At 43.9% G+C, this 26,913-nt stretch overlaps 1 protein-coding gene across 1 annotated transcript in view; it reads right to left on the reverse strand.

The window, feature by feature from the left end:
• IGFN1 (immunoglobulin like and fibronectin type III domain containing 1) overlaps positions 1–26,913 on the reverse strand; it is a 392,344-nt gene that overhangs the window by 131,228 nt on the left and 234,203 nt on the right. Inside the window, exons 13-15 of the mRNA XM_078644199.1 lie at positions 8,002–8,143; positions 6,067–6,363; positions 4,257–4,556 (exon numbers count right to left, since the gene is read on the reverse strand). Of these exons, the coding sequence (XP_078500325.1) occupies positions 4,257–4,556; positions 6,067–6,363; positions 8,002–8,143 (739 nt within the window). The remainder of the gene's footprint in view (positions 1–4,256; positions 4,557–6,066; positions 6,364–8,001; positions 8,144–26,913) is intronic.

Below are 26,913 nucleotides of genomic sequence, written 5' to 3' on the forward strand. Positions count from 1 at the left end.
GAGGTACAAGAATTTGGTGGGCGGCAGGTTACTGGCTGGAATTTTCCATGAAGAAACACGCTTCTATATTAGTGAAAGCCCGAGACAGGTGTGGAGTTAGTCCGTAGGCGGCATCTAGCCGTTATTAGCAAACCTATTACTTATTCTAGGGAAGACAGACGCCATTCCAAAGGCGGAGAAGAATCGAGAAACAGATACTCTCTTAGTAGAACAGCCAGGGAAAGAGAGTAGCCGATGAGAGGAAGGTTCCAGTGACTTGGAGAAGGGTGAAGGGAACAGCGCATAGCGGTGCAGCCGTGTACCCGTGATTGCGGAGGTGTGCCTTCAAGACGAGCCAAGGCACAGACGAGAAGGGAACCTAGATGACTGCTGAGTGCAGACTTCATATTAATAAGGTGATGTCGACCCTTTCTTATTAGAGTGTACAACCTAATCTTTCACTTCTCTTTGCAGGTTATGTGTTGTAGTATGGTGTTATATGTTTGTTTATTGTAATGAGAAATAAAGTACCCCAGTTCTTAGTGAACCGACATGTGCTGCGTGTTCTTGTATGAGAGGGTAACCTATTCTTCTAGTCAGGTGCTGCTATGTGAACAGATGCTAACCCTGATCAGGTAAGTGGTAACTGAATAAGGGAGAGAGGAGCCCCTTGAATTAGAGAATACGTTGTACATTATCCAAATTGGCAACCGTTGTGTGATCGGGAATACTGTAGTTCTATAACCCTGATGAATAGTGAGACCGATCCCTTTATGTAATGGTAATCATAGGATAAACTGCCACTGGGTAGAGAGGTCTGGGTTCGTATGGGACCGCGAGGCCGCCGATTCTGATACTGCCGTCTGGGTAGAGAGGTCTGGGTTCGTATGGGACCGCGAGGCCGCCGATTCTGATACTGCCGTCTGGGTAGAGAGGTCTGGGTTCGTATGGGACCGCGAGGCCGCCGATTCTGATACTGCCGTCTGGGTAGAGAGGTCTGGGTTCGTATGGGACCGCGAGGCCGCCGATTCTGATACTGCCGTCTGGGTAGAGAGGTCTGGGTTCGTATGGGACCGCGAGGCCGCCGATTCTGATACTGCCGTCTGGGTAGAGAGGTCTGGGTTCGTATGGGACCGCGAGGCCGCCGATTCTGATACTGCCGTCTGGGTAGAGAGGTCTGGGTTCGTATGGGACCGCGAGGCCGCCGATTCTGATACTGCCGTCTGGGTAGAGAGGTCTGGGTTCGTATGGGACCGCGAGGCCGCCGATTCTGATACTGCCGTCTGGGTAGAGAGGTCTGGGTTCGTATGGGACCGCGAGGCCGCCGATTCTGATACTGCCGTCTGGGTAGAGAGGTCTGGGTTCGTATGGGACCGCGAGGCCGCCGATTCTGATACTGCCGTCTGGGTAGAGAGGTCTGGGTTTGTATGGGACCGCGAGGCCGCCGATTCTGATACTGCCGTCTGGGTAGAGAGGTCTGGGTTCGTATGGGACCGCGAGGCCGCCGATTCTGATACTGCCGTCTGGGTAGAGAGGTCTGGGTTCGTATGGGACCGCGAGGCCGCCGATTGCTGGTATTATAGGAGATACATGGTATGCATCTTAGGAATTCCCTGTCCTTAGGTGGTAGATATATGTTGTTACCTGTTGTGAATAGGTCCTAGGGAGGGGGAGAGGGTAACGTTCTGGCTGAGTTAGTAAGGCTCTGATGAGCTGGTTCTATCTAATCTGAGAAACCAGGCAGAACACCTCCCTAGGGCTGGGGCCCAAAAAGTTTTCTTATTTAATTTTTCAGCAAATTCTCAGAGGATTACAGCAACATTTAACATAAAAAAACAAAAAACAAGAAGGGTCTCCCATGCTTATTGTACCCCCTGGTGGGACAGGTCCTGGGGGTACAAATATTTATATTTTAGGGGTGAGAAGTGCCTTTGGCTACCCTCCCTAATATGATGCCCCAAGGACCCCATCCCCCAGGGTCCTGTGACATTGTTAAGGGGGAGGTGGGCATGCGGCCCCATCCCCGGGATATTTTCGACCCCAGGGACCCCATCTCCTGGAGTCAGGCTGCATTGTTAAGGGGAGAAAGGCACATGGGCCCTCTCCCCAGGCCAATGTTGGCCCTGGTTACCCCTTCCCCTAGGGCCAGGACAAATATAAAAGGGGGATAGGGACTATGTGGTCCCCCTCCTCAAGCTGATTTCAGGCCCGAGGACCCTATATACTGGAGCCCAGATGCATTTGCAAAAGGGAAGCGTACCACACACCCGCCTACTCCATGAGCCATTATTGGCCCTGGATACCCCATCCCCCAGGGCGAGGTCAGGCTATGTTCCGGGGTGGCCACCCCCGGCACACACCAGTTTTTCTACCCGCACTGGCAGGGGCAGGTAAACCTGTGTTTGCTCTCACTTGGCAGGAGCAATTTCAGCTCTCTCATCAAGTGGTAGCAAATACCAAGTCCACTCATAGCGGGCGGGAGTTTGGGAAATGCTCCTGCCCTCTGGGAGGGGGCTTTTCATCTGTTTCACTGCCCACGGTGAAGCTGGCAGGGAAACAGATAAAAAGATTCTCACACCCGCAGGGAGCAGCATTTTTAGCTGCTCACTGCAAGCAGGAGCAATGCAGGCTCCCGCTGAATGCGGAGAGCTGGTTGGAGCCGTAGGAGCCTTTGGGATCGCCCCACAGCCCCCAACAAAAGTTTGGCAGGTGGCATGGGTGAACACCAGGGCACCCACTCTTTGTCGGATGGGCCCCAAGGGATGAGGTCCCCAAGGCCGAGCTCGGCCTGGGGAGGGGCTAGATGCGGAGAGCTGGTTGGAGCTGTAGGAGCCTTTGGGATCGCCCCGCAGCCCCCCAACAAACGTTTGGCAGGTGGCATGGGTGAACACCAGGGCACCCACTCTTTGTCGGATGGGCCCCAAGGGATGAGGTCCCCAAGGCCGAACTCGGCCTGGGGAGGGGGCCTACCCAGCCCATCTTTCCATATTTGGTTGAGCCTGGGGAATGGGGTTTCCGGGGCTGAAATCGACCTGGAGAGGGGGCCCGGACTGCCCTCTGACCTAAAAAATGCACTAGTCTCCGGGGGATTGGGTCCCTGGGGCCAAAGGTTATCCGGGGTGGGGGCTACATGCCCCTCTCCCCCAAAAAAATACACCAGGCCCCAAGGAATGGTGCCCTGAGGGCTGGATTCAGCTTGGGGAGAGGAGCAGCATGCCCTCCTCCCCTTCATTTTAATTAGTAGCCCTGGTAGATGAGGTCCCCAAGGTCTTACAAAGCTCTCCTCTTTAAAAACAAAAAGGCCCTTGGGTCCCCAGGGCCAGGCCCTTTGGCTTACTCCCTGCCGCAGTGAAGAAGGGCTCCAAGTGCAGACATGATGTTTTATTTTATACACTGTTACTTATAGTTCGGGACCAAAGAGCGCTCCATATAACAGGTACTCTGACTTATTGCCAGTATCACCTTGTTTTATCTTGCTCACCAGTAACTGTGTTATGATTGGACTTTTGTGCCTCGAAGGGATATATATATATATATACACACACAATTCCCACAGTGCTGTCAGCTGCTAACGGGACACGGAGGCCAATTTCGTGCTGATGTTATCTTCTATTTAATTTGTGACAGGATGACGCGTTTCGCCCACCTCACTGGGCTTGCTCACATAACGAGGCACATTTCAGAATCATCATTTAAAGTACAACATACACCACGTGATTGCAGATAGTAAGAGTCATGAAAGACAGACTCTGCATCCAATTACTTCATATATAAGAAAAGCAAATGTAGATCTTGCATTATGATTTAATTGCTGGTTATAAATTGTATTTAAACTGATTTTTAACTTTAAAAACATAGTATATATAGTAGAGTGCATAGTGCAAAAACATCTGATGTTATTAAACAAGTTATATCCACAACGTGCTGGCATATACGGTAAGCAACCTGGCTTAAAGGTAAATTATAATACATATACATATCGCTGAAAAAAACTAGGATTAAAGTTATGTTATATAGTTACATTTTGAAGTGAGATAAAAACTAACATCAACTGAAAATCCCCTGAAATTCACCCGGTATATTTACATAACTACCCATAACTTACGCTCCTGCCATTCACTGCTTATGACCCCATGCATCGCATCACTGATGACATGTTAAATATAGTTCATTGATAACACCATAGTCTTATGCAGCACAGGATTACTGAGTCAAAGAGCTCTTATACTGAAAACAAATGAGAGGATATTTGCTCTGTCTCCATAGCTCTTCCTTACCTTTAGAACCAGCCATCACTTCCTCCGACTCGAGTGCCTCACTGATGCCCTCAGAGTTTACAGCTCGCACTCGGAAATAATATTTCTTCCCATGGTCCACTTTACTAGTGGAGAATGTTGTAATGTTTGGTGGAACCTCCCCCAGCTTCAGCCACGTGCTCCTTCCCACCTGCTGCCTCTCCACTACATAGTGATGCAGAGGTTTGCCACCGTCATCCTTGGGGGGGTTCCACTGAATGCCAATTACAGTAGGGGTGCTCTCCAGCACTTCAACAGGGCCTTGAGGAGGTAGGGGCCTATCTGAATTAAAAGGAAAAACAGAAGATTGTCTGAGGATGCCTGAGCAGCAGTCACATGAGACGTGAAACAAGACTATGGATGCCACTGGTTGCTATTTAGTTGTTTACTTGTGTCCCTTCCATATAAGTATTCAGTTATTGTTCCACCTAAGCACTATCCCTGAATTTAAAACCAACAAGTTGTACATGTTGACATCAGTGCAGCTGCCTCGCTTCCACACATAATTCATATTGGATTGACCTACGTTGCATAAAATGCTGTACTTTTGCAGCGTCTATATGAGGGCATCACGTTCGGAACTCTATTACACTACTGCAAATTTAAAGCTGTCTATTTGTCACAGTATACTGCTACATTTGTTTGTTGTGCTTTGGGTTTGGTAAACCACAGCACAGTATTGGGGACGTAGTACAGTTTCCTATTTCAGTAGGAGTGAAGGTGTGATGCACCAGTGTACAGTATTGTGCGATGTTGATCTGAAATTTTGTTTATGGCAGTGCGTTAATTCACAGTGAAAAACCATTGATATGGCGCAAAATGACATATATAAATGCTATACGTAATACTATGGGGCTTATTACGATGTCGGGCGGACGCACCATCGAAGAAACGGGACCGACCAACCTCCGGTTGGGGGTCCTGACTGTCTAATTACGATGTAACTGTACATGGTGCGGTCGCATACTCATATTTCCCTTGGCCCCCAACCAGAGGCCTCAAACAAAGGGGGGCCCTGCTAGGGGCCCCAAACACGCTTTCCGACAAGCTTTCCATGTCGGAAAGTTCAGCATGGAAAGCCTGCCGGAAACCGTGCATCGTAACCCGAACAGCGTAAAATGCTGTCCATATGGATTACAGGCCAGCCGGCCGACAGTCTCCTTGAGCCCATCGGAAGCCAGCCGGAATGTAATTAGGAAGTCAGAAGTGAGATCATAATCTGCCCCAATGTATGTAAATGGTATATGCAATGATTTTACGTTTTTCAGTACCTTTTGTAGGCATATATGTGAAGCGTTGTGCCATCTAGTCTTGAGTTTCAAGGTGATTTTCCATTTTGAAAAGTGGAAAATCAGTTTACCCACATTTTTTAGTAAAACAGATCAGATTTCTACAATAAAAGCAGGTTTTTTATTTAAAAGTTTCAGTGGACAGAATTCTCGAATCTGAGCAGAAATGTCAAGCTACCGACAAAAAACATTATTTTAGATGAAATTACATATTAACCAGCTAAATGTAAGAAAAAAACAATATGTTGTATGGAATAATTTGGTGATGCTGGTGCATTTTCAGCAGAATGGCAGTATTCAAAAGTTATAAAATTTTGCCTACGCACAGAAATGCTATCTGCCCTGGTTGACTTTAGTATGGCTAATCAAAGTAAATTATCCTATAGCAATGTCAATGCGGCGACCCAAAATATTGAACAATATCACCGGCAATAGCAAGCACATTGTGGTAAAATGATCCTAAGGTGCAGTCTCTGTAGATTACAAAAGCTATCATGTTTTACCTATCACTACTAGCTGCATGTTGGCCTCCATTGTCCCACTCTCATTCTTCAACCTCAGTTTGATGTTGCCACTGTCCTTTCGACTTGCTCTGGTGATGGAGAGGCAGCTGAAGTTAGGTGCGTGGTTGATGTGAATTCGTCCGTCATCTGTCAACTCCACATCATCTTGATACCAAATGGACTTAATTGGTCTCCTGCCCACAAAGGGCACTTTCACCATGGCATTCTGGCCTGCCCGGACCACTATTGGCTTTTTGAATAACCCATCCAGGATATGCTGCTCAACCTGTGGAGGGTCTGTTGACACAATAAGCGTTACATGATCAATTGTAAAATTCCATGATCACAGTCAATGTGAAGGATGTGCTAAGGATCAATTTATTGTTCTTCAAATTATTTGGATAAGTGTTGGATCTGTGTTATGAGGTATAATCAGGGGTCCTTCGATGTAAATGTCATTATCACATTGGGTACACATTAATAGGCACATTTCCCTTATGCTAAAAAGTATTCTTTGCTTTACTAAAATTGTAGTACAATTAAAGTAGTGAGGCAAGGGAAGAGGTTTTTGTGATACATGAAATGCCGTCTAACTCTACTTGAAGTGTGATATTAAATGGTTTATGTATAGTTCCTTACATGGCCTGTAGGCATTGCGATTCTCACTGCTGCAGACTAGGTTGTGGTTTTCACTGTGTAGGAAAAGATTATGGAGGCACATTTCGCCAACTTCTCCAGTACCATGGAGCAAGTGGAGCAAGTTTTCAGTCATTCAGTGTTTCCCTATGGTACAGCTCTCTATGCGCCTGAGCCTTGAAACATTGCCCAACATCCACATAACTACGTGCAGTAGGCCATGTTGATAATCCTTGTGTGTTTCACCATGGTATAGGCTCGTAACTGTTACAATGGTTACTGTGGAGACTTCGCAGAGATGAGAAAGGTCCCCCTACTAATGTAATTGAAGGTCTGAGATGAGGAGGAAAAGCAAAACCAAAAATGCAAGGACAGTATCCCACATGACCTGTATTGCTTCTATTATGCCTTAAAGTGCTTTATGTTCTGACCCAGAAACACTTTACAAGATATGCATACTTATATCTTGAAATTTTGCATTTGTTGTTTGTTTTTCAGCTACTTATTTCCGTTAATAAACACATTAATCACATGTGCACAGTAACATTTTTTCCAAATTTCATGACATATTTCCCCATAGACAATTTTGGTTGAGTGCATTGTAACAAACATTTATACATACAAAAGGTATTTTAGTCCCTTGTTCTGCAATCCACTCACTCATACATTCAGCAAACAATGCCATCTATCATACCATCCACCCATACCATGGCCCAGCCACTCCACACATACACAAGGAAAAATCCAACGAGAAGAGACGTTCAATTTCAGCCGTTATTGTGTTGTGAGCTGGGCTCTCTCCTAAAAAGATTCGACACACATTTCGGTGGGGAAATTCATTTAATCCAAGCAACCTCCATCAGGACCATACAAAATGAGTAAGGGCGATCAATAGGAAAATATCTACAAGAAGGTATGCAAAGTCAATGGTCAGAGCAAAAAAATATTGTTAATCAAAATATCGCCACAGTTAGTGTGCAACAGAAGAATAGATCCATGTGTCATATTATGCCCATTAGATTTGAATTCGAGAAACCCTGTCTGTTGAGGTCCCACATGCAAAATGCAGTGAAGGAAGGGTCCCTTGATCAGACGATAATATATAGCAAAATAAAGAGAGATGTAAGAGTAAAGAAAGACAGGCAAGAGTCCTGGTCTCATGCTACATGCAAACAAACGAATCGTGCCTATAGTTGCCATCACCACCTTGCATCAAATTTTTAATTAGGGGATAATAGAAGAAATACAGGTCTCGTGGGATACTGTCCTTGCGTTTTTGGTTTTACTGTGTGGACTTACCTTCCACAAGAACAGAAGCTTCACTCTTGTGGCCTCCAGCTTCAAAAGTATATGTCCCGGCATGAGCGTCTTCAACCTTATCAATTACCAACGTGTGATCTGGGCCCTCCTTCAAAATGGTAACGGCATCCCCGGAACTTAACTGTAAAAGTGGCATAAGAGATCATTTTTCCGTAACAAATTTCTAACTCGAAATGAAGTAGGATCTGCTACAATGAGAATTAAAAGAACAGGGTGAAACAGAAAATAAATGTTGGCTAGCGTAACCTTTATGAGATACATTGCACAGTCTGAGTTGCAAATGAGGACCTATTGACACCAAATTATGGTTAGCCTGGGGTACAATTGCTATGCCTGCCTTCCTGCTTTGAGCCCCTGGCGTGTCTCGTCACCTGATCCCATGGATCACACATGCAACAGAAAATAACTAGGGTTGTTTACTTTCTGTAGTTTCCACTTTCTCCCCTTTCCCTAGCACCTGAGCAGCAAATAAGAGGATGATAGAAGGGTTCTATGTCATAACATCATTTTCCAGGATATCTTTTGCAAAATTCAGTTTTAAAAAACATCTTTTACAATAACAGTGTTTTTCTATGGAACATATTATTTTGACCAAATCATATTCTTATTAATTTCGAACTTTTTATATCTTCTTTAATATTTTATTGCTTAATGTTGCATTTTTTTAAAATAAATCTCATTTTATTTTACTTCCCTTTTTGTTAAATGGTGTAAATCCGTTCACTAGTTGCTGAAAAAATTAAAATTAAAAAAGTTTCGATATCTATGGGCGCATAGGATCCACGCACCATCCAGATCACGAGCTGAATGCTAATCGGCTGTCAACACTCCAAAGCAGGAAGTGTTGGCAACCATCTTGTGCCTCAGTAGAACCGAAGAAGCTTCCAGCACTCTGTTTCCTTTGGTGAACTTGCTACGGGCCACATCGAGGAGGACTCCACGCCCTTTTGGTTTTTGTTCAGGGTTCCCTGCATCACCTCTCGCATTTCCCGCTCCGCGGGAAACGCTCGCAGCTGGGGGACAAAGACACCGTGATGAGGGGCGAACCAAAACGCCCACAATCCATCTGGGCAAGTGAGGCACACCAACGCCAGGTCACGCCCCCCACAGGTGTGCTCAAAACCGGACTCAGTCTCCGGCATCGCGGGAGCTTCCAGCACTCTGTTACCTTTGGTGAACTTGCTACGGGTCACATCGAAGAGGACTCCACGCCCTTTTGTTTTTGTTCAGGGTTCCCTGCATCACCTCTCCCGTTTCCCGCTCCGCTGGAAACGCTTGCAGCTGGAAGACAAAGACACTGTGACGAGGGGCGAACCACAACGCCCACAATCCATCTGGGCCAGTGAGGCACACCAACGCCAGGTCACGCCCCCCACAGGTGTGCTCAAAACCGTAATCAGTCTCCCGCAACGCGGGACGCGCGCCGGCAGCGCCGGGAGAAGCCCGTGACAAGGGCGGGACCGTCTGTGGCCGTCCGTGGCTGTCCATGGCTGGGCTGGGCCACCCACTTCGATCGCACGGTTACCGAAGTAAGATAACACGTAGGAACTGAAAGTCCTTTCATTTTCACCATTTGTCCATTGTGCTAAATTTACAGTATAAAATATGAACAACATTTTGAGCCTTGGACGGAAATCGTCAGTGGGAGGCTCTGTTAGAGGGACTCTAGATGCTTTTATTACAAGGGCTACTTCTGTCTTAGAAAAAGAAATAGTACTAACAGAGAGACGAATTTCTTCAGAATGGCAGAGCAAACGATCATCCTTGGGGGCTATTCAGTCAGCTAGAACACCTACATTAACCAGTACTAGTAACGAACAAGCAAATGATATAGGTATTCCCCCGCAGCTTCAAGACCTTTCAGCTCGAATAGCGACTCATCGGGATCTGACTATTTCTGACACCAGTCTATGAAGAGTCACTACTTGCCGTTCCTAGTAATTCTATTCCTGTGAAGATTACTAGTATTAAACCACCAGTGGTAGGCACTTCCTGTTCAAAAAGAAAGAGGGGTGGCGCGAAGCATAGGGGAAACCGCGCAAAAACCCAAAGGGCTGTCACGAGTCCGAAAAAACTCAAAAGTCCATATGCAAGCGAGGACAACCAGGGTTCTTCGTCTATACACTCTCAGCAAATATCAATGAATAACATTGAGCATCTGATTAAATCTATGCTTTTACCTATAGTTGAGAGGGTCAAGCGAATAAATGTACAATTAGAGGCCATCACTGACATTGGAATAGCTAACTCCAATCTACTTAAAGAACTGTTACCCAAGAGACCTCCCATGATTATTCCTGAGACTAGGATAGTGCCCACAGTAACTGATAATGAATCCAGTAGTAGTAAGTCGCATCAAACAGCTCATGATAATCCCACAGGTATACAGCCTCAGAACATAGTTTTGGAGCCCATTAATCCTAGAGATCTACCAGAAAGTAGGCATCTAAACGAGAAAGTTCAGGGGAATCAGGTTAATATGCAGAGGAGTCCTAATAAGAACAAACAGGTTATGGGACCTGCAAATCATATTGATCTTCCACCGGAGGCAGAACCCCTCGTTATTGTATTAACTGGAGTACCCGAGCTGCCATCAGGGAAATTCGAAAAATACCAGATCCTTAAGAACAAAGCCATGCAATGGCTAAGTACAAACAGACCTTTGCCCGCACATCTAGATGGAGAAATTCTAAATGTTAGAAGGTTAGGTTGGATAGGGAGAAGACCGAAGGATATTCCAGGAGATATAATAGTTATACATTTTAGAGATCGTAGGGTGATAAATCACATCCGTGACTGGTTCTCTGATGGTTACGAGGGAGGTATTTTGACTAGAGACCGAAGCTATTTTTACCCGAAAGCTCTAATTGATAACCCTTGGAGACGTGGGAACCTAAGCTCTCGGATGTATCCGCCCCCAGTGTTTAACATCCTCACTTCTAATCGTTTTTCTTCTCTAATGGGGTTGGAGGGGGTTGATTGACAGTCATCTAGGAGTGATAAGTCTTTAAGAGACCATGAGCCTCTTTCATCCCAAGTTCAGAGGGCAGTAAGTAAGGAAAGAATTGACACGGATACAAATAGTTGTACTAGAGGGGTGGACAATTGCGTGAACATACAAACGGCTGATACCATTTCCCTTCATTCTGCACTTGTTCCAGACACAAAATCAAAGTTACATCCAAGTACGGAAACAACAAGAATCGATTCTCCCTGCCTCAGAGAGCACAGTAATTTGCCAAGATTTAAATATTATTTCCTGGAATATCGCAGGGTTAAACAGAAATCTGCCGGATCCTACATGGCATGCATTTGTAGGAATGTACGACATTATACTTTTACAAGAGACCTGGATGTTAGAATGCCCCCAAAGGGTAGGCTATAAAACTTACTGGGTGGGGGCGACTCCTTCAGTAAAAGGTAGATCATCTGGAGGATTGGCTATATGGGTCAGCGTGTCTTTGCAAATTGTGATCACCTCTCTAGATATTACATCTCCAGATATACTGGGCTTAAAATTAAAGGCTAAAGATGATAAAGTTACATATCTCTTTAATGTATACAATAGACCATCTCCAACAAACGGCCCATCACTAGTCATTGATCAGTTGGACAGAGTCCTTGAAACATTAGGCCATGGCCCAAGTATATTTATAGCTGGTGACTTCAATTGCAATTATGAGCCAGTGCTTGGCTTTGGTGATTTGATGGAGTCCCAAGACCAAGCGTATAACATACCATCTCTGGCTAGTGAAAAGGAGGTGAAGTGCACAGCAGCTGTGACTCAGTTCCTAGGCTTAACTCTGACACATAGTCTTAGATCATGCATTAGGCGTCTTCCATCAGACAGACCAAAACCCCATACGTTTCGTAGAAGCATCTCACAAAGTTATATAGACTATATGATGGTGTCACTAAGCTGTTGGTGTTTCTTGCGTGACTTTAAAATAATCTCTAGAACAGAGAGTGATCATTTACCCTTGAGTTTGAGGGCCTCTATAGAACTTTTTTCTATAGTAGACTTTGAAAAAACGAATTATGACCCCTCAGATGATCAAATCATATCAATCAATGATCGTGCAGTTAAATGGCCATTCATCTTGGAAGACAAAAAAGCAATGATGAATATCTATTCAATCTTTTCAGATATTTTATCTCCGTATATCGAGAGTAATGTCCCGCCTCTTATGTTGACTGATATTCATGGTAGGCTCGTAGAAGCTTTAGGCCCAATATTAAGCAAAACAATACAAAGAAAGAAGGGAGAGACAACAGAATGGGTCAAATATGGCAAACCTCGCGGCGAAGTGGTGAAGGGAAGGAGAGGATGGGGCCTGAGGTGACGTGTGCAAACACGCCCTGTGGTGCGTTTTAAGTTGGGGAAATAATTCCCCTTCAATCCTGAGAGCCCCTGGGGGCTAACTAGCCCACCGGGTGCTTCAAGTAAGTGCCACTGCGCTGCGTTACAGAGAGGTGGTCCAGGCCATGCCCCTTTTTACACATCTCTTCAACACAGCTCTATGGAGCTTACTGGAGGTACCTAGAGGGCTAGTTGGAGCCTAGGGACCCTTCGGATTCAAGGGGACTTAATCTCCCAAATTAAAAAGGCCACAGGGAGCTTTTAAACAGTGGTGAAGGGAGGGGCGGGGCCCGAGGGGACATGTGCAAACACGCCCTATGGCACGTTTTAAGTTGGGGAAATAATTCCCCTTCAATCCTGAGGGCCCGTGGGGGCCAACTAGCCCAACAGGTGCTTCCAGTAAGCGCCACTGCGCTGCGTTGAAGAGAGGTGGTCGAGGACGTGCCCCTTTTTATAGCCCTCTGCAATGGCGCTTAGTGTTGGTATCTGGTGGGCTAGTTGGACCCAAGGGACACTCAGGATTCAAGGGGACTTTATCCACCAAATTAAAACAGCCACAGGGCGTGTTTGCACACGTCTGCTCAGCCCCTCCTCCCTTCACCAGTGTGCGAACAGGATCTGTGGCGCGTTTTAAGAGGTAGTTTTAATCCCCCGCCCTATTATGTACTAGCGTCTTACAGAGGCGGCCATGGTAATCACAGGGGTACCCCAACGCATAGTGTTCCCTAGTGTATGTAGGTGTTTAAAATGTACTCTAAGTGTCTTTTAGCATAGCACTGGCTCTAGGACTGGTTGGTCAGAGTCTGTTACCACCAGTACCCATCTGAAAAAGTTGAGGGTACAGGAAGATTTTGCAACAAGGCCTCTTTCTGCTCCTCTGTTTATTCTTTCTACACGTCTTCCGTCTTCCTGCACTTTTCTTCGTCTTTGAGTGCTTCTTTCTGCATTTCTTTTTCTTCTTTCTGTGTGTTTTTTTTCTTTCTTCACATGTCCTACCTCTGTAGGCATAGTTAGAAACTAGCATTTAAAAAACCTTAGAAATTAACTGAAAAAACATAGATTTCAGGCACGTAATAGTTAGGAATTAGCATTTAAAAAACCTTAAAAATTCACTGAAAAAACCATAGGTTTCAGGGGCCTTATAATTAGTTGGACATTTCACTCGTACAAAACCACTGAAATTCCCCCATTATAGTTAGTTCAGCTAATTATAACTCGCGCGCCCGCAATGCTCTGCTGATGACATCACATATTACATCACTCATGACATGGTCAGTGACATCATTCATGACATCACTGATGACCTCTCAAATGACATCACTGATGACATCTTCCTTGTGACAGAGTGGCAGACCTCCTCTCACCCTAATATAACCTTTGATACACACACTCAAAAATAGAAACTAACATTCTCAAAATAATGGACATACCAATACCACTCACAACACACTTATTTAGTAAATCCAAGATCTACACACACATCCACTAATTCACCAACAGTCCTATACAGTCACTCATACATGTACTCACTCATCATATGTACTCATACACCTATACATCCTGTTACACAATGACACTCATCCATAGAGTTACTCACAAACATAGTCACACATGCAAACAAAGTATCAAACATCCATTAAATTGCATATACAGTTATACACATACCACCACACTTACTGCTACAGAAACTTACACATACTTACTCTCTTAAGCAATCACTTATAGAAACACATACTAATTTATACAGAAACTCTCCCAATCTCTCACATATACTCACTTATATACACCAATACTCACATATACTAATTTACAAGATATGTAGTTACTCATAAAGACACTATTGACACAGTCATTCATTCACTAACACACCCATACACACACTCATCCACCCATACAGTCCTGCACACATGCTGTCTTCAACACATACAAGCAGTGAGTCACTCATTCATGCATCTATGCACTATGTAATACCCCCACCAAACCATACAGACACTTAGACACTCATTCTGATACTCAAAAAAAAGCAAATAACCTATATAGACACTCATGTAGCTACTCACCAACCCATGCAGCCACTTACACACAAAGTGAGAGACTGATACAGATATTTGTATATTTAAACATTATGTTATGTTATGTTATGTTATGTTAATAACATTTATTAGGCGCAACAGCTGCCCCAGCAAAGGGGCGTCCTGGCGCCAGATCATGTACACAACACAACAGATCCGAGCTGAAAAGAGGAGAATTTCAGATCACAGGGAGAACAAGTGAGTTTTAATGGCCCGTCTAAAAAGAGTCAGACTATTAAGGGCGCGAATGTGCACAGGAAGGGAGTTCCACAGATCAGCCGCCAGAACACGGAAGGAACGACCTCCCATCCTGCTCAGCCTGAACCTAGGCTTACTCACCAAATGGAGTGATTCAGATCTGAGGGACCGCGAGGGGACATACGCCGAGATGAGGCCCACCAAGGCGGGGGGAGAGGAAGGCTTCAGAATCTTAAATGTCAGACAGAGAGCCTTGAATTTGATTCTCTGTCTGACCGGAAGCCAATGAAGAGAGGTCAGAACGGTCGAAACCGAGCAACGTCTTGGGAGGCCAACAATAGCCCGTGCAGCCGCATTCTGCACCCTCTGAAGCCTAGTGGCTTCCGCCTGGTTGACTCCTAGAAGCAAAGCGCTCCCGTAGTCAATCCGGGAAAGGATGGAGGCCTGCACCACCAGTTGCCGAGTGGGAGGGTCGAAGAATTTGAGGACTGGTCTCAGTCCTCGCAGAATACCATAACAGGTAGCTGCTGTCTTCTTCGTGTGGCTGGTAAAAGATAGATTAGACTCCAGCCAGACCCCCAGATTTTTCACTTCGGCCGCTGGGAGGGGGATCACCCCTAGTTCGGGAGGCCACCACTGATCTCCCCAGAGGTCCGCCTGCTTCCCTACAATCAGGACCTCGGTCTTCTTGGCATTAAGCTGTAGGCAGTTATTACGCATCCAACTAGCCACAGCTATAAGTCCTGCCCGGAATCTGAGCGCAGTCACCTCAGGGTCCCCACTAAGTGTCACCGCCAGCTGCGTGTCATCGCCATACGATGTCATGGTGAGGCCAAATTGCCTGACGACAGCAGCCAGCGGCTTCACATACAAGTTGAATAAAGTGGGGCTAAGGGCAGAGCCCTGAGGGACTCCCAGTTCCAGGGGATGGAGCAAGGACTGGCCAGGTGGAATGGCTACCTTGAAAGACCGGTCCGAGAGGAAGGAGCGGAACCACTGAAGAGCCTTCCCCACAATACCCACTTCCTCCAATCGCCGCAACAGGATGTCGTGAGACACCGTGTCAAACGCGGCGCTCAGGTCTAACAATAGGAGCGCCGCAGTCTGCCCCGCGTCCAGCACCAACCGCAAATGCTCGATCATAAAGAGCAAAGCAGTTTCAGTGCTGTGTTGAGCGCGAAAACCATTTTGGCTCTCGTCAAGAATGTTATTACGAGAGAGGTGTGCAGACAAGATGGAATTCACGTGCGCCTCAGTGACCTTGGCGGTCCAAGGTAAGAGGGAGATGGGCCGATAGTTCTCCGGGAGCAAGGGGTCAGAGTTGGTTTTCTTCAAAATAGGGCTGACCACAGCTTGCTTCCAGGATGGCGGAACCATGCCCTCACTGAGGGAGAGATTAATCAAATCCAAAATGGGCTCCCGACAGAGAGGCGGGAGACGGGCGAAGAACTCCGGCTTCAGTGGGTCTAGGGGGGAGCCAGATTTAATTTTAAGGCTCAGAATGTCAAATACCCCGTTGGACATAGCCGGCAGGGTGGACAAGGTTTCGGACACCGAGACCTTCACGTCATTCGGAGTATCCCCGGGAGCAGATGGAATAAAACCACGGTAGATTTTCTGCACCTTCTCTACGAAAAAGGATGCCAGATTTTCGCAGTGCGAGTCCGTGCATATTACTTGCGAGGTGGCCCGTTTCCCCATCAAGTCCTTAAGTACCTTAAAGATTAACTTAGAGGGGTTAGGGCTATTGGAAAACTCAGCTGCATAATATGCGGCCCGGGTTTGACATATAGCTCTGTGGTAGATCTTAAGCTGAGCAAAGTACAGTGATTTTAGCGTGGGATCAAAAGATTTTCTCCAAGCCCTCTCAGCTTGCCGGCAGGTTCTCTTGAGCTCGGCAAGAGTCTCATTATACCAAGGGCTCCGAGTTTTAATATGACATTTTGCCCAACGCAAAGGTATAAGAGAGTCGAGGGCAGTAAGGACCCACTTGCAGAACTGTTCATATCCCTGTTCTGCATTCTGCAGTTTGCCTAGTGGTTGCGCCTCCAAAATCCTGACAAACTCCTCTAACTTCAGTTTGCGCCAATTGCGCTTTAAAATCTGTTTGTCAACAGGTTTAAGTTGAGGGTTGTCAAGGGGACATCTCACTTTGACATCGCTAAACCATGTATTCACTAAGATAAACTTAGTCAGTTATACAATCAATTAAAAAAATCATTCATTTAGACACTTACATACCCATTTATTCTTCCATCAACCTTGAGATATACACATATAAAACATATTTAATTTTCAGAAAAACACACATTCACTGGATGATGTCATCAGTGATGCAATTTGAGATGTCATCAGTGAATTCATGAGTGATGTCACTGACCATGTCATGAGGGATGTAATATGTGACTTCATCAGCAGTGCATTGCGGGCGCGCAAGTTATAGTTAGCTGAACTAACTATAACAGGGGAATTTCAAGGGTTTTGTATGAGTGAAACGTCCAACTAACTATAACGCCCCTGAAACCTATGTTTTTTTCAGTGAATATATATATATATATATATATATATATGTATATATATATATATATATTCACTCAAACTATAAGTTTTAGTGGTGTTATAGTTAGCATTTTACTCATACAAAACCAAAACCAATGAAATTGCTCCTATATAGTTAGTTGTACTAACTATATTTCGCGCACCCGCAATCCACTGCTGATTATGTCACATATTAGATCATTCATGACATGGTCAGTGACATCACTTATGACATCTCAAATGACATCACTGATGACATCATCCAGTGAATGTGGTTTGCTTCGTTATTTAAATATGCATTATATATATAGCAATTTACATTGAAGAATGAGTGGATATATATAAATAAATATTTGGATGGAGGATTTAGTAGCAGTGTAATTGACTGTATACTTGACCAATTTATAATGTCTCACTAAATATAGTGGATAGTGACTAAACTGTGTGAATATCTGTATCACTTTGTCAGTTGTTGTGTAAACTGATTCTACAGTTGGTTACTAGCTATTTGAAAGTCTATATTAGTTATTGATTAGTTAACTGAGTATTTGTATGGGAGTGTGAAAGTGTGTGTGGTTCGGTGGGGGGTGGGTGACTGTCCAAAGATGTGTGAATAGTTGATTCAGTAGATATATGAAGTTAAAACTACATGTTCTAACAGTTTGGGTGAGGGAATCTCTTTATGGGTGTGGTGATGAGCAAATATATTTCTCAAAGGTACAGGTCCAACAAACTAAAAAAATAAAAGGCAGTGTATGTGTCAGTTGTTGTATATAAATAAATATACGTGAAAAGCAAACGCCCAGGAGCTTGGGAAAGAACACGACCTCGCTCTGCCCTCCGGCCTTTTCATGCAACCTGTTTGCTTTTGTCGTGTAGTGGTTCAAGGTGCCTACGCGTTTCAGGGTCAACAGCCCCTTCTTCTTGGGCAGTATAAAATTCACAACAGATTCCTGTTTGCATTTTCATTCAAGTGGTTTTATTCCCATCTCCGCCCTACAGGGGCGTGTCTCAATTGCATTGTCCCTTGGTGCATTGTGGGAGATGGGGTCCTGCAAAACAGATAAAATTTCCTTTAAGAAGAAGGGGCTGTTGACCCTGAAACGCGTAGGCACCTTGAACCACAACACGACAAAAGCAAACAGGTTGCATGAAAAGGCCGGAGGGCAGAGCGAGGTCGTGTTCTTTCCCAAGCTCCTGGGCGTTTGCTTTTCACATTTATACACGGCCACCCCGGCCGTGGGGAAAGGAACCATCGATACCTGGAAAAAACGCCAGCTGTCAGCTATCTGAGGCTGTAGTCAGATACAAATCTGGACATTTCACAGCACCACGCTCAAACATGCGAACGACAGCCTGGCTGCTTTCTATCGTGACTCACTCAGAGTAATGAACATTTGTATAATTGGAAATTGATGACAGAACTTACTAAAAGGAAATTTTATCTGTTTTGCAGGACCCCATCTCCCACAATGCACCAAGGGACAATGCAATTGAGACACGCCCCTGTAGGGCGGAGATGGGAATAAAACCACTTGAATGAAAATGCAAACAGGAATCTGTTGTGAATTTTATACTGCCCAAGAAGAAGGGGCTGTTGACCCTGAAACGTGTAGGCACCTTGAACCACTACACGACAAAAGCAAACAGGTTGCATGAAAAGGCCGGAGGGCAGAGCGAGGACGTGTTCTTTCCCAAGCTCCTGGGCGTTTGCTTTTCACATAAATAAGTATACATAAGACACAATGATTGTGTGAGTGACTGTATGGATGATTGTATACTTGTAATAATGATTTTATAATTCACTAAGTATGATTTACTATCTAAATGAATAGAAGAAGTGGTGTTTGTATAAGTGTTTTGCTAAGTAAATATGTAAGTATGATCCATTGTTTGCATAAGTGAGTAGGATGACTTCATATGTGAATAGGATGCGTGCTGTTGTTTAATGTCGATATAGATTTATATTTATTTATTTATTTTGAAGCTTGTAGAGCGCACAGCTACCTCCGAAGGAAGTGTCCCGGCGCTAAGATTACTGAATTGTCCCCAGGGCAAGAAAACAGAGACAGATCTCATATAGGGTTCTGACCCACCCAGCCAGGTCCTACTGCTTAGTGAACAGCCAAGTCTTGAGTTTACGGCGAAAAACAGGCTCAGCTTCGCAGAACCTGAGGTCAAGAGGGAGGCTGTTCCAGAGCTTGGCGGCAGTGATGGTAAAAGATCTGCCGCCAGTCCGAGAGAGCTTAAATCTGGGCACTATCAACAGGCGCAGGTTGTTAGATCTAAGATGTTTGGCTGATACCGAGATGTATAAGTATTTTTGATAGTGTTCTATTGTTCATTGACAGCATGTATGAGTGAATCCATAGGTAAGTGATTAGATGTGTGTATACATCTATGAATCACTGAGTGGATTTTTAGATACTTGTATTGCTGTGACAATGGATTTAAATATGATACTCTGTATTTTACAAACAGTGATGAAAAATTGTATTAGTGTATGAAAAGGTGTATGTGATTGTCACGTGGATTATGTCATCAGTGATGTCATCAGTGATGTCATTTGAGATGTCATCAGTGATGTCACTGACCATGTCATGAATGATCTAATATGTGACATCATCAGCAGTGAATTGCGGGTGCGCGAAATATAGTTAGTACAACTAACTATATAGGAGCAATTTCATTGGTTTTGTATGAGTAAAATGTCCAGCTAATAACACCACTAAAACTTATAGTTTTTTGAGTGAATTTCAAAGTTTTTTTAAAAACTAATTCCTAACTATATAACTCCTGAAACCTATGGTTTTTTCAGTGAATTTCAAAGGTTTTTTAAATGCTGATTCCTAACTATATAAGGCCTGAAACCTATAGTTTTTTCAGTGAATTTCAAAGGTTTTTTAAATGCTAATTCCTAACTATATAAGGCCTGAAACCTATGGTTTTTTCAGTGAATTTCAAAGGTTTTTTAAATGCTAATTCCTAACTATATAAGGCCTGAAACCTATGGTTTTTTCAGTGTTTTTAAAAAAAAAATTGATTGGTTAACTGGCTTATTAAGTGTATCTTAGTGAATACATATATTAGCGAGTAATGTTTAAATATTTAAATATATGCATGAGTGATGTAATATGTGACGTCATCAGCAGTGCATTGCAGACGTGCAAGTTATAGTGAGTCCAACTAACTATAACGTGGGAATTTCAATGGTTTTATGCGAGTAAAATTTCCAGCTAACTATAACTGGTGTGAAACCTATGGTTTTTTCAGTGAATTTCAAAGGTTTTTTAAATGCTAATTCCTAACTATAACTGGTGTGTAACCTATGGTTTTTTCAGTGAATATATATATATATATATATAATTTCTATGGCAAAATGAAACCCCTCATTTTGTTCCTTTTCAAATTAAATGTATTAAGTGTTACCACTTTATTCCAATCAAGATGACTTCAGGTGTGCCATACTTTTGTCATAAGTAAGACTGTTAGCGTTCTAGTTGTTCTTTAGAACACTCTGGGACATTCTGTCATTGGGCTATAGTTGGGCTACATCTGTCTGATATTTGGGCTACATTTGGGCTCTTTTGTCTCTGGTGGCCATCTTGGGAGACTGCATATCAGATTTTTTTTAATGAAATATAAGAGGATTTGAGAAGTCACTCAAAATGTGCCCTAATTTTTCTTTCTACAGCACTAATCATAATTTCTATGGCAAAATGAACCCCCTCATTTTGTTCCTTTGCAAATTAAATGTTTTAAGTGTTAACACTTTATTCCAATCAAGAAGACTTCAGGTGTGCCATACTTTTGCCATAAGTAAGACTGTTAGCGCTCTAGTTGTTCTTTAGAACACTCTGGGACATTCTGTCATTGGGCTATAGTTGGGCTACATCTGGCTGATATTTGGGCTACATTTGTTTTTTTTTTGTCTCTGGTGGCCATCTTTGGGCTACATTGGGCTACATTGGGCAACATTGGGCTACATTTGGGCTCTAACATATATATAGCCCAATGTAGCCCAATATATATTTTTTCTAAGTTAATTTTCGTAAAAACCACTGGAGCACATATCTTGAGACATAGCAAAGGCACATCGGGCTACCAGTCCCTACAATTTTGCCAAGTTTGGAGGAAAACCATTCAGCCGTTTGGGCTAAAAGTGAGTCCAACCGCCCTATGGAAATTAACATTGGGGAAAACACGTTTTGGGACCCCCCTTTTATCTCGGCCCCCGCTTGACGAATCCCCCCCCCAACTTTTAGGGAAGGAGCGGAGCGCCGCGAGGCAAAGTTAAGGAACATTTCAGGAAGATTCCTCAACAGGCGCCAAAGTTATTCCCAATAGAATGTTGCGATTTCCCTATGGAAAACAATCCTAACTATATATACCTACTGGATATCGCCAGTAGGATATATATATATATATATATATATATATATATATATATATATATATCCTGTACACCGTTTGTCTCCAAACTCGCGCGCTCGTGCAACACAGCAAGCAGACTCCGGACACGGACCTCGAGGTGTATAAAGTTTTATTCGGCAGAAAGAGTCACCGACGTTTCGGCTCAGCGGAGCCTTGATCACATGACAGCGTTTACTTCATTAGGTACACCTTTTAAAGTGATAGCAAGTGATTAACTGAAGTCACCTGTGCAAACTTCGTAATAAACATGGAAGAAATACTTTGTATCGCATACAACATTTATATTGCATCAATATGTTTCTTGAATAAATGTAAAATACATTAAAAACCATCTCATATTAACAGGATAAAATCTGGATTACATTAAATTGAATGACTATGAGAGAAGACATGAAAAAGAAAAGAGCGTTATTATTGTAAAATACACATCTTGACTGATCACCCCCGTCTAAAAAGTCCTATTTACAAGTAAATATATACACCAATGATGACCCCCTAATCATTACAAATGTATATTTACAGACATGATCTTCAGTTTCTCTACCGGCTTCAGGTACCTCGGTGAAATAGTTCAATTACTATAAAGTGCTAAGTGCTTTGTTTTAAAGTGCAAACTGTGCTTTATAAAGTGCATCAATACGTGCAAATATAGCATAGTGCAAATACGCATACTACAAAAAACCAAGTTCCTGATCCAGTTCATTTATATACAGTATATGATTAGGTATAATACAATCACTCAAAAAGAGAGAAGGGATTACATTTTTACCCCTACTATATTCCTTGTAAGCTGGTTTAACAGGGCTTCCAATACATTACGGGTAAGTTATTATTTACAAAAAGTCAAACAATTCCATATATATATCCTGTGTGAATGCAACTAGTTTCCCATGTTTTTTTCGAAAAGGAGTTTTTTTAGTGCTAGAAAGAGTTAAAAATAAAAAAGGCAGGCAAACAAGAAGCCCGAAACCCGAAACCCAAACCAATCAAAAATTACAAATAGACAAACAACCTAATGGGTGAGAACCTACAATTTCATTAAACTTCAATGGTTCTTAACCTGGTTGCAAAAAAACCGTGCACAGTGAAAAATAATAATAAATGGACTAACATTATATTCAAATAGCAGCAATAATTTCTTCAATGATAATTCTTGAGGACTGTGACCGCTCGCAGCCCCCACGGGATCCGTCCCGGTTCTCTCCCAGCCGGGTGAGGCCCTGGACAACATCCACGTGGAGGAGAGCCCACAGTCCTAATATCCTCAGTTATCTAGAGCAAGCATGTGTGGAGATCTTCAGTCACATTTAACCCCTGAGGCACCTTGGTATTAAGCAGGAGGATGTATTTGGTTTCAAGTTTTCTAAGCCTGGTCTCCCTGTCTCCGCCTCTTTTTGTATTGATGACAGAGTCAATCACCCAGTATTTTAAACCACTATTGTTGCTTTGGTGGTGGTCCTTAAAATGGCGCGCAACAGGATACGTGCTGTCCATATTCGTAATTGCTCGCAAATGTTGCAAGATGCGTTTATGGACAGCATTCCTGGTGCTGCCCACATACTGCAGGCCACAGGGACAGCGCAAAACATATACAGCGTATTCTGTCTTGCACGTTAACACTTGATTTATCACATGTTCCTTTCCTGTGAATCCATCCCTATAGGTTTTTGTGTTTTCACCATGGGTACACGCTTTACAGATTTTACAGTTATAGAACCCCTTATTTCTTTGCCACCACTCCGTTTTCGTAAAGGGATCTGGGTTGGTTTGAACTATATGGTCCCTTAAAGAGGGGGCTTTGCTGTAAGTTAAAGAGATTGTCTTTGGTAAGCTCTCACCTATGACATTATCCCTCAGCACAATGGGCCAATGTTTATTCACTATTTTCTTGATTTGTTGATGTTGTTTAGTGAATCCTGTTATTAATCTGAAGCATTCAGGCTCAACTGTGGTTGACTTAGTTTTGGCCTGACTAGACAGCTCTCTATCCGCTTTTCTAATTAGGAGCTCCTCTCTCCCCATTAGTATGGATTTCTGTATAGCCCTGTCTATCACTTTTGCGGAGTATCCTCTTTCCAGGAATCTCTCCCTGCTTTCCTCTTGTGCCTGTTCTAGTTCCACTGGGTTGCTGCATATGCGTCTTAACCGCAGCATTTCCCCATATGGAATACTAGAGATGAGGTGAATTGGGTGCGCGCTAGCAGCATGTAAAATGCTGTTGCCCGCAGTCTTTTTTCTGTGTACCCTGGATTCCAAATGACACCCATTGACGTAGAGCTCAGCATCTAAAAAAGTAATTGCTTCTTGACTGAGTGTTGCAGTGAATCTAAGATTTAGGGGATTGTCATTAATATCCTCAATGAATTTGAGAGCCTCTTCCTGGCTCCCTCTCCAAATGACGAACAAGTCGTCAATGAAGCGGAACCATGCCACTAAGTTGTTCCTAATGATGTGCCGGAAACCAAGCCCTAGGACCAGTTCCTCCCAAGCCCCCATGTGCAAACATGCGTAGCTTGGAGAGAAACTGGCCCCCATTGCCACCCCCTGTTTTTGGCGGTACAACTGAGAGTTGAACAGAAACACGTTGTTCGACAAACAGAACTCCAACATGTCTAACAGCATTTTGCTGTGTTTCTCATTGCCTGGTTCCCTTCTTGTTAAGTAATACCGTACTGCCTCAAGACCATCACTATGCATTATACTAGTATACAACGCCATTACATCAAGGGCAATCAGCCAATCCCCTTCCTGAATCTGTACATCCTTGATCTTAACAAGAAAGTCCCCTGTGTCACGTATGTAAGACCCCAATTTTTGAACATAACCTTGTATGAAGTGATCTATATAGATTGAGGTATGTTCAAGAAGGCTCCCCCTCGCTGATATTATTGGCCTTCCTGGTGGGTGGATGGGGTCTTTATGTATTTTAGGTAAAAAATACAATATCGGTGTTACAGGGTGCTCAATCTTTAGATAATCAAATTCATTGTCAGTAATGAGTTTGGCTGATCGCCACTTACATAGTCTTCGATGATACTCTTCCTTGATGGTCAGGAGTTCACGGTTGTTGATTTTTTCATAACAATCACCATCATTAAGTTGGTTGTAGGCCTCTTTATCATAGTTGACTTTGGTCATAAGGACCACATTGCCCCCTTTGTCACTGCTCCTAATTACAACATTTTTTTCTTTGTTTAGTTTCTCTGTCAATGCTTTGTATTGCTGTTGCTGGGCTGAATATCTGCATTTCCTGCTCCCAATTTTTACCTGCAACTTTTTCAGATCTGTAACCACATTTTCTTGGAAAATATCAATATTGTCTCGTAGAAGGATGGGATAGAAGGTAGAGGGTGCCCTAAAATCTGTCGTTGTTGATATTCTATTCCCACTTTCATCCATCCCTTTGTTAGTTATATTGGGGCTGTGGGCTGCTTCATAACCCATTCCTTCTGTTTCCCAAAGTTCACTTATGATGCGTGTTCCTTGTGATGCCTCAGGTTGCTGAATTTCCACATTTGAAGTCACTCCATCTTTATTTTTTAAGGCATAGAATTTTCGCAACTTCAATTTTCTGACTGCCTTATAGACGTTACATCTGGTATTTGCATAATCAAAGTCGCAGGGGGGTGCATATGACAAGCCAAGTTTCAGTATATTTTCCTCCTTTTCACTGAGTTTCAAATGAGTAAGGTTAACAATTGTGCGATTAGAGGCTGGTTTTATTCCTGTTGTGGGGCATTGGTCCGTCCGGATCCCCCACCTCTTTTCTTCTGTGTTCCTCTTTTTTGCCATCCGCGACCTCTGGCGGCGCCTGTAGTTTGCCCTACATTTTCTTGACTGTTTTTTGTGTAGGATCTCAGGGTATTCCGCCTGTCCTGGCCTAAAAAAATCATCTCCTGGCCAGGTGTAAGTTTCGGTTGCTTTGCCGCTTCCGCCTGTCTGCGGCGGTCTGCTTCCCAATCAGAATCTGGATCCGAACTCACTGTGGCATTGGACGAGTCGCTTGTTTCACCAATTCCTTTCCTTGCGGGATTAAGGTGGCCTGGGGGGTTCCTTTTGTTCGGTTGTTGTTGCTGTTTGGCATCACCCCTGCGAAGAGTGTCGAATTTTCGTGCAAAAGTAAAGATCTGGCCCAACTCATAGTCGTTCCTGTCCCTTTGGAACTTGTATGCCTTCCTTGCCACGATCTTTGCCTCCTCTTTCTTCAAACGTTCTTGCATAATTTTTAAAAGTCTGTTTTTTTCATCCTCTTCCCCCAGGCCATCAATTTCTTCATTTAAAGCGTCTATTTCCGTGAGGAGTATGGCTCTGTCAATATCTGCATATTTAATAAGCACCTGCACTTGGCGTCGTGATGCCTCTAGGTTTATTTCTGCCCACTCCTTCATCAACTCGGCATTTGGGTTTTCATAAGTAGGGGCTGTTAATATTCTCAAGCCCCGTGGGATACGGTTTACCTCACTGTAGCGTTGTAGTGACTTGGACTCCCACCACTTAGCTTGCTCCTGAAATGACTTTTTTTCTAATAGTTTAAATAATTCCTTAATTTTCGTTGTATTACTGCTGCCACTAGCTTCTGTATTCTTTTTCCCTTGTATGTTGTCAGGGATAGGGGTGTCGTCGGAAAACATCGTTGCAGCTAATGTTTCCCGCGCCCTTACGCTGTCACCCGACATCTTTCTGCAATGTCCTTTGATGTTAAACCGGAACCCTTGAGGCTCGCTGCTTTCCAAAATTACCCGCAGACAAACCAAGGTTCCGGACTTGTCCTCTCCCCTTTCCCAGCTGTAACACTCGGTCGTGAGCTTTCTTGATTGAGCGCCCTCACCTTACCAGACTGAAATTTTCTTGTTAGACTCGAGCCCGAGCCGCAGACAGTCCAGGACGCCCAAATCCTTCGCTCTGTGTACCGGTCAATTACCGGAAGCCGGGGGTCAGACGCCGTACTCCTACCGGAGCTTGTGACTTCCCTGAACACCGTTCAGAGAAAGAATTCGATTCCAAGCGTCGACCAATTTTCAAGGGGGGTCCCGTGTAAAGCCAGGACGAATCCCACTGGCTAAATCTCCTGTACACCGTTTGTCTCCAAACTCGCGCGCTCGTGCAACACAGCAAGCAGACTCCGGACACGGACCTCGAGGTGTATAAAGTTTTATTCGGCAGAAAGAGTCACCGACGTTTCGGCTCAGCGGAGCCTTGATCACATGACAGCGTTTACTTCATTAGGTACACCTTTTAAAGTGATAGCAAGTGATTAACTGAAGTCACCTGTGCAAACTTCGTAATAAA

The sequence above is a fragment of the Lissotriton helveticus genome, chromosome 5_1, assembly GCF_964261635.1.
Source record: "Lissotriton helveticus chromosome 5_1, aLisHel1.1, whole genome shotgun sequence".
Lineage (NCBI taxonomy): Eukaryota > Metazoa > Chordata > Amphibia > Caudata > Salamandridae > Lissotriton > Lissotriton helveticus.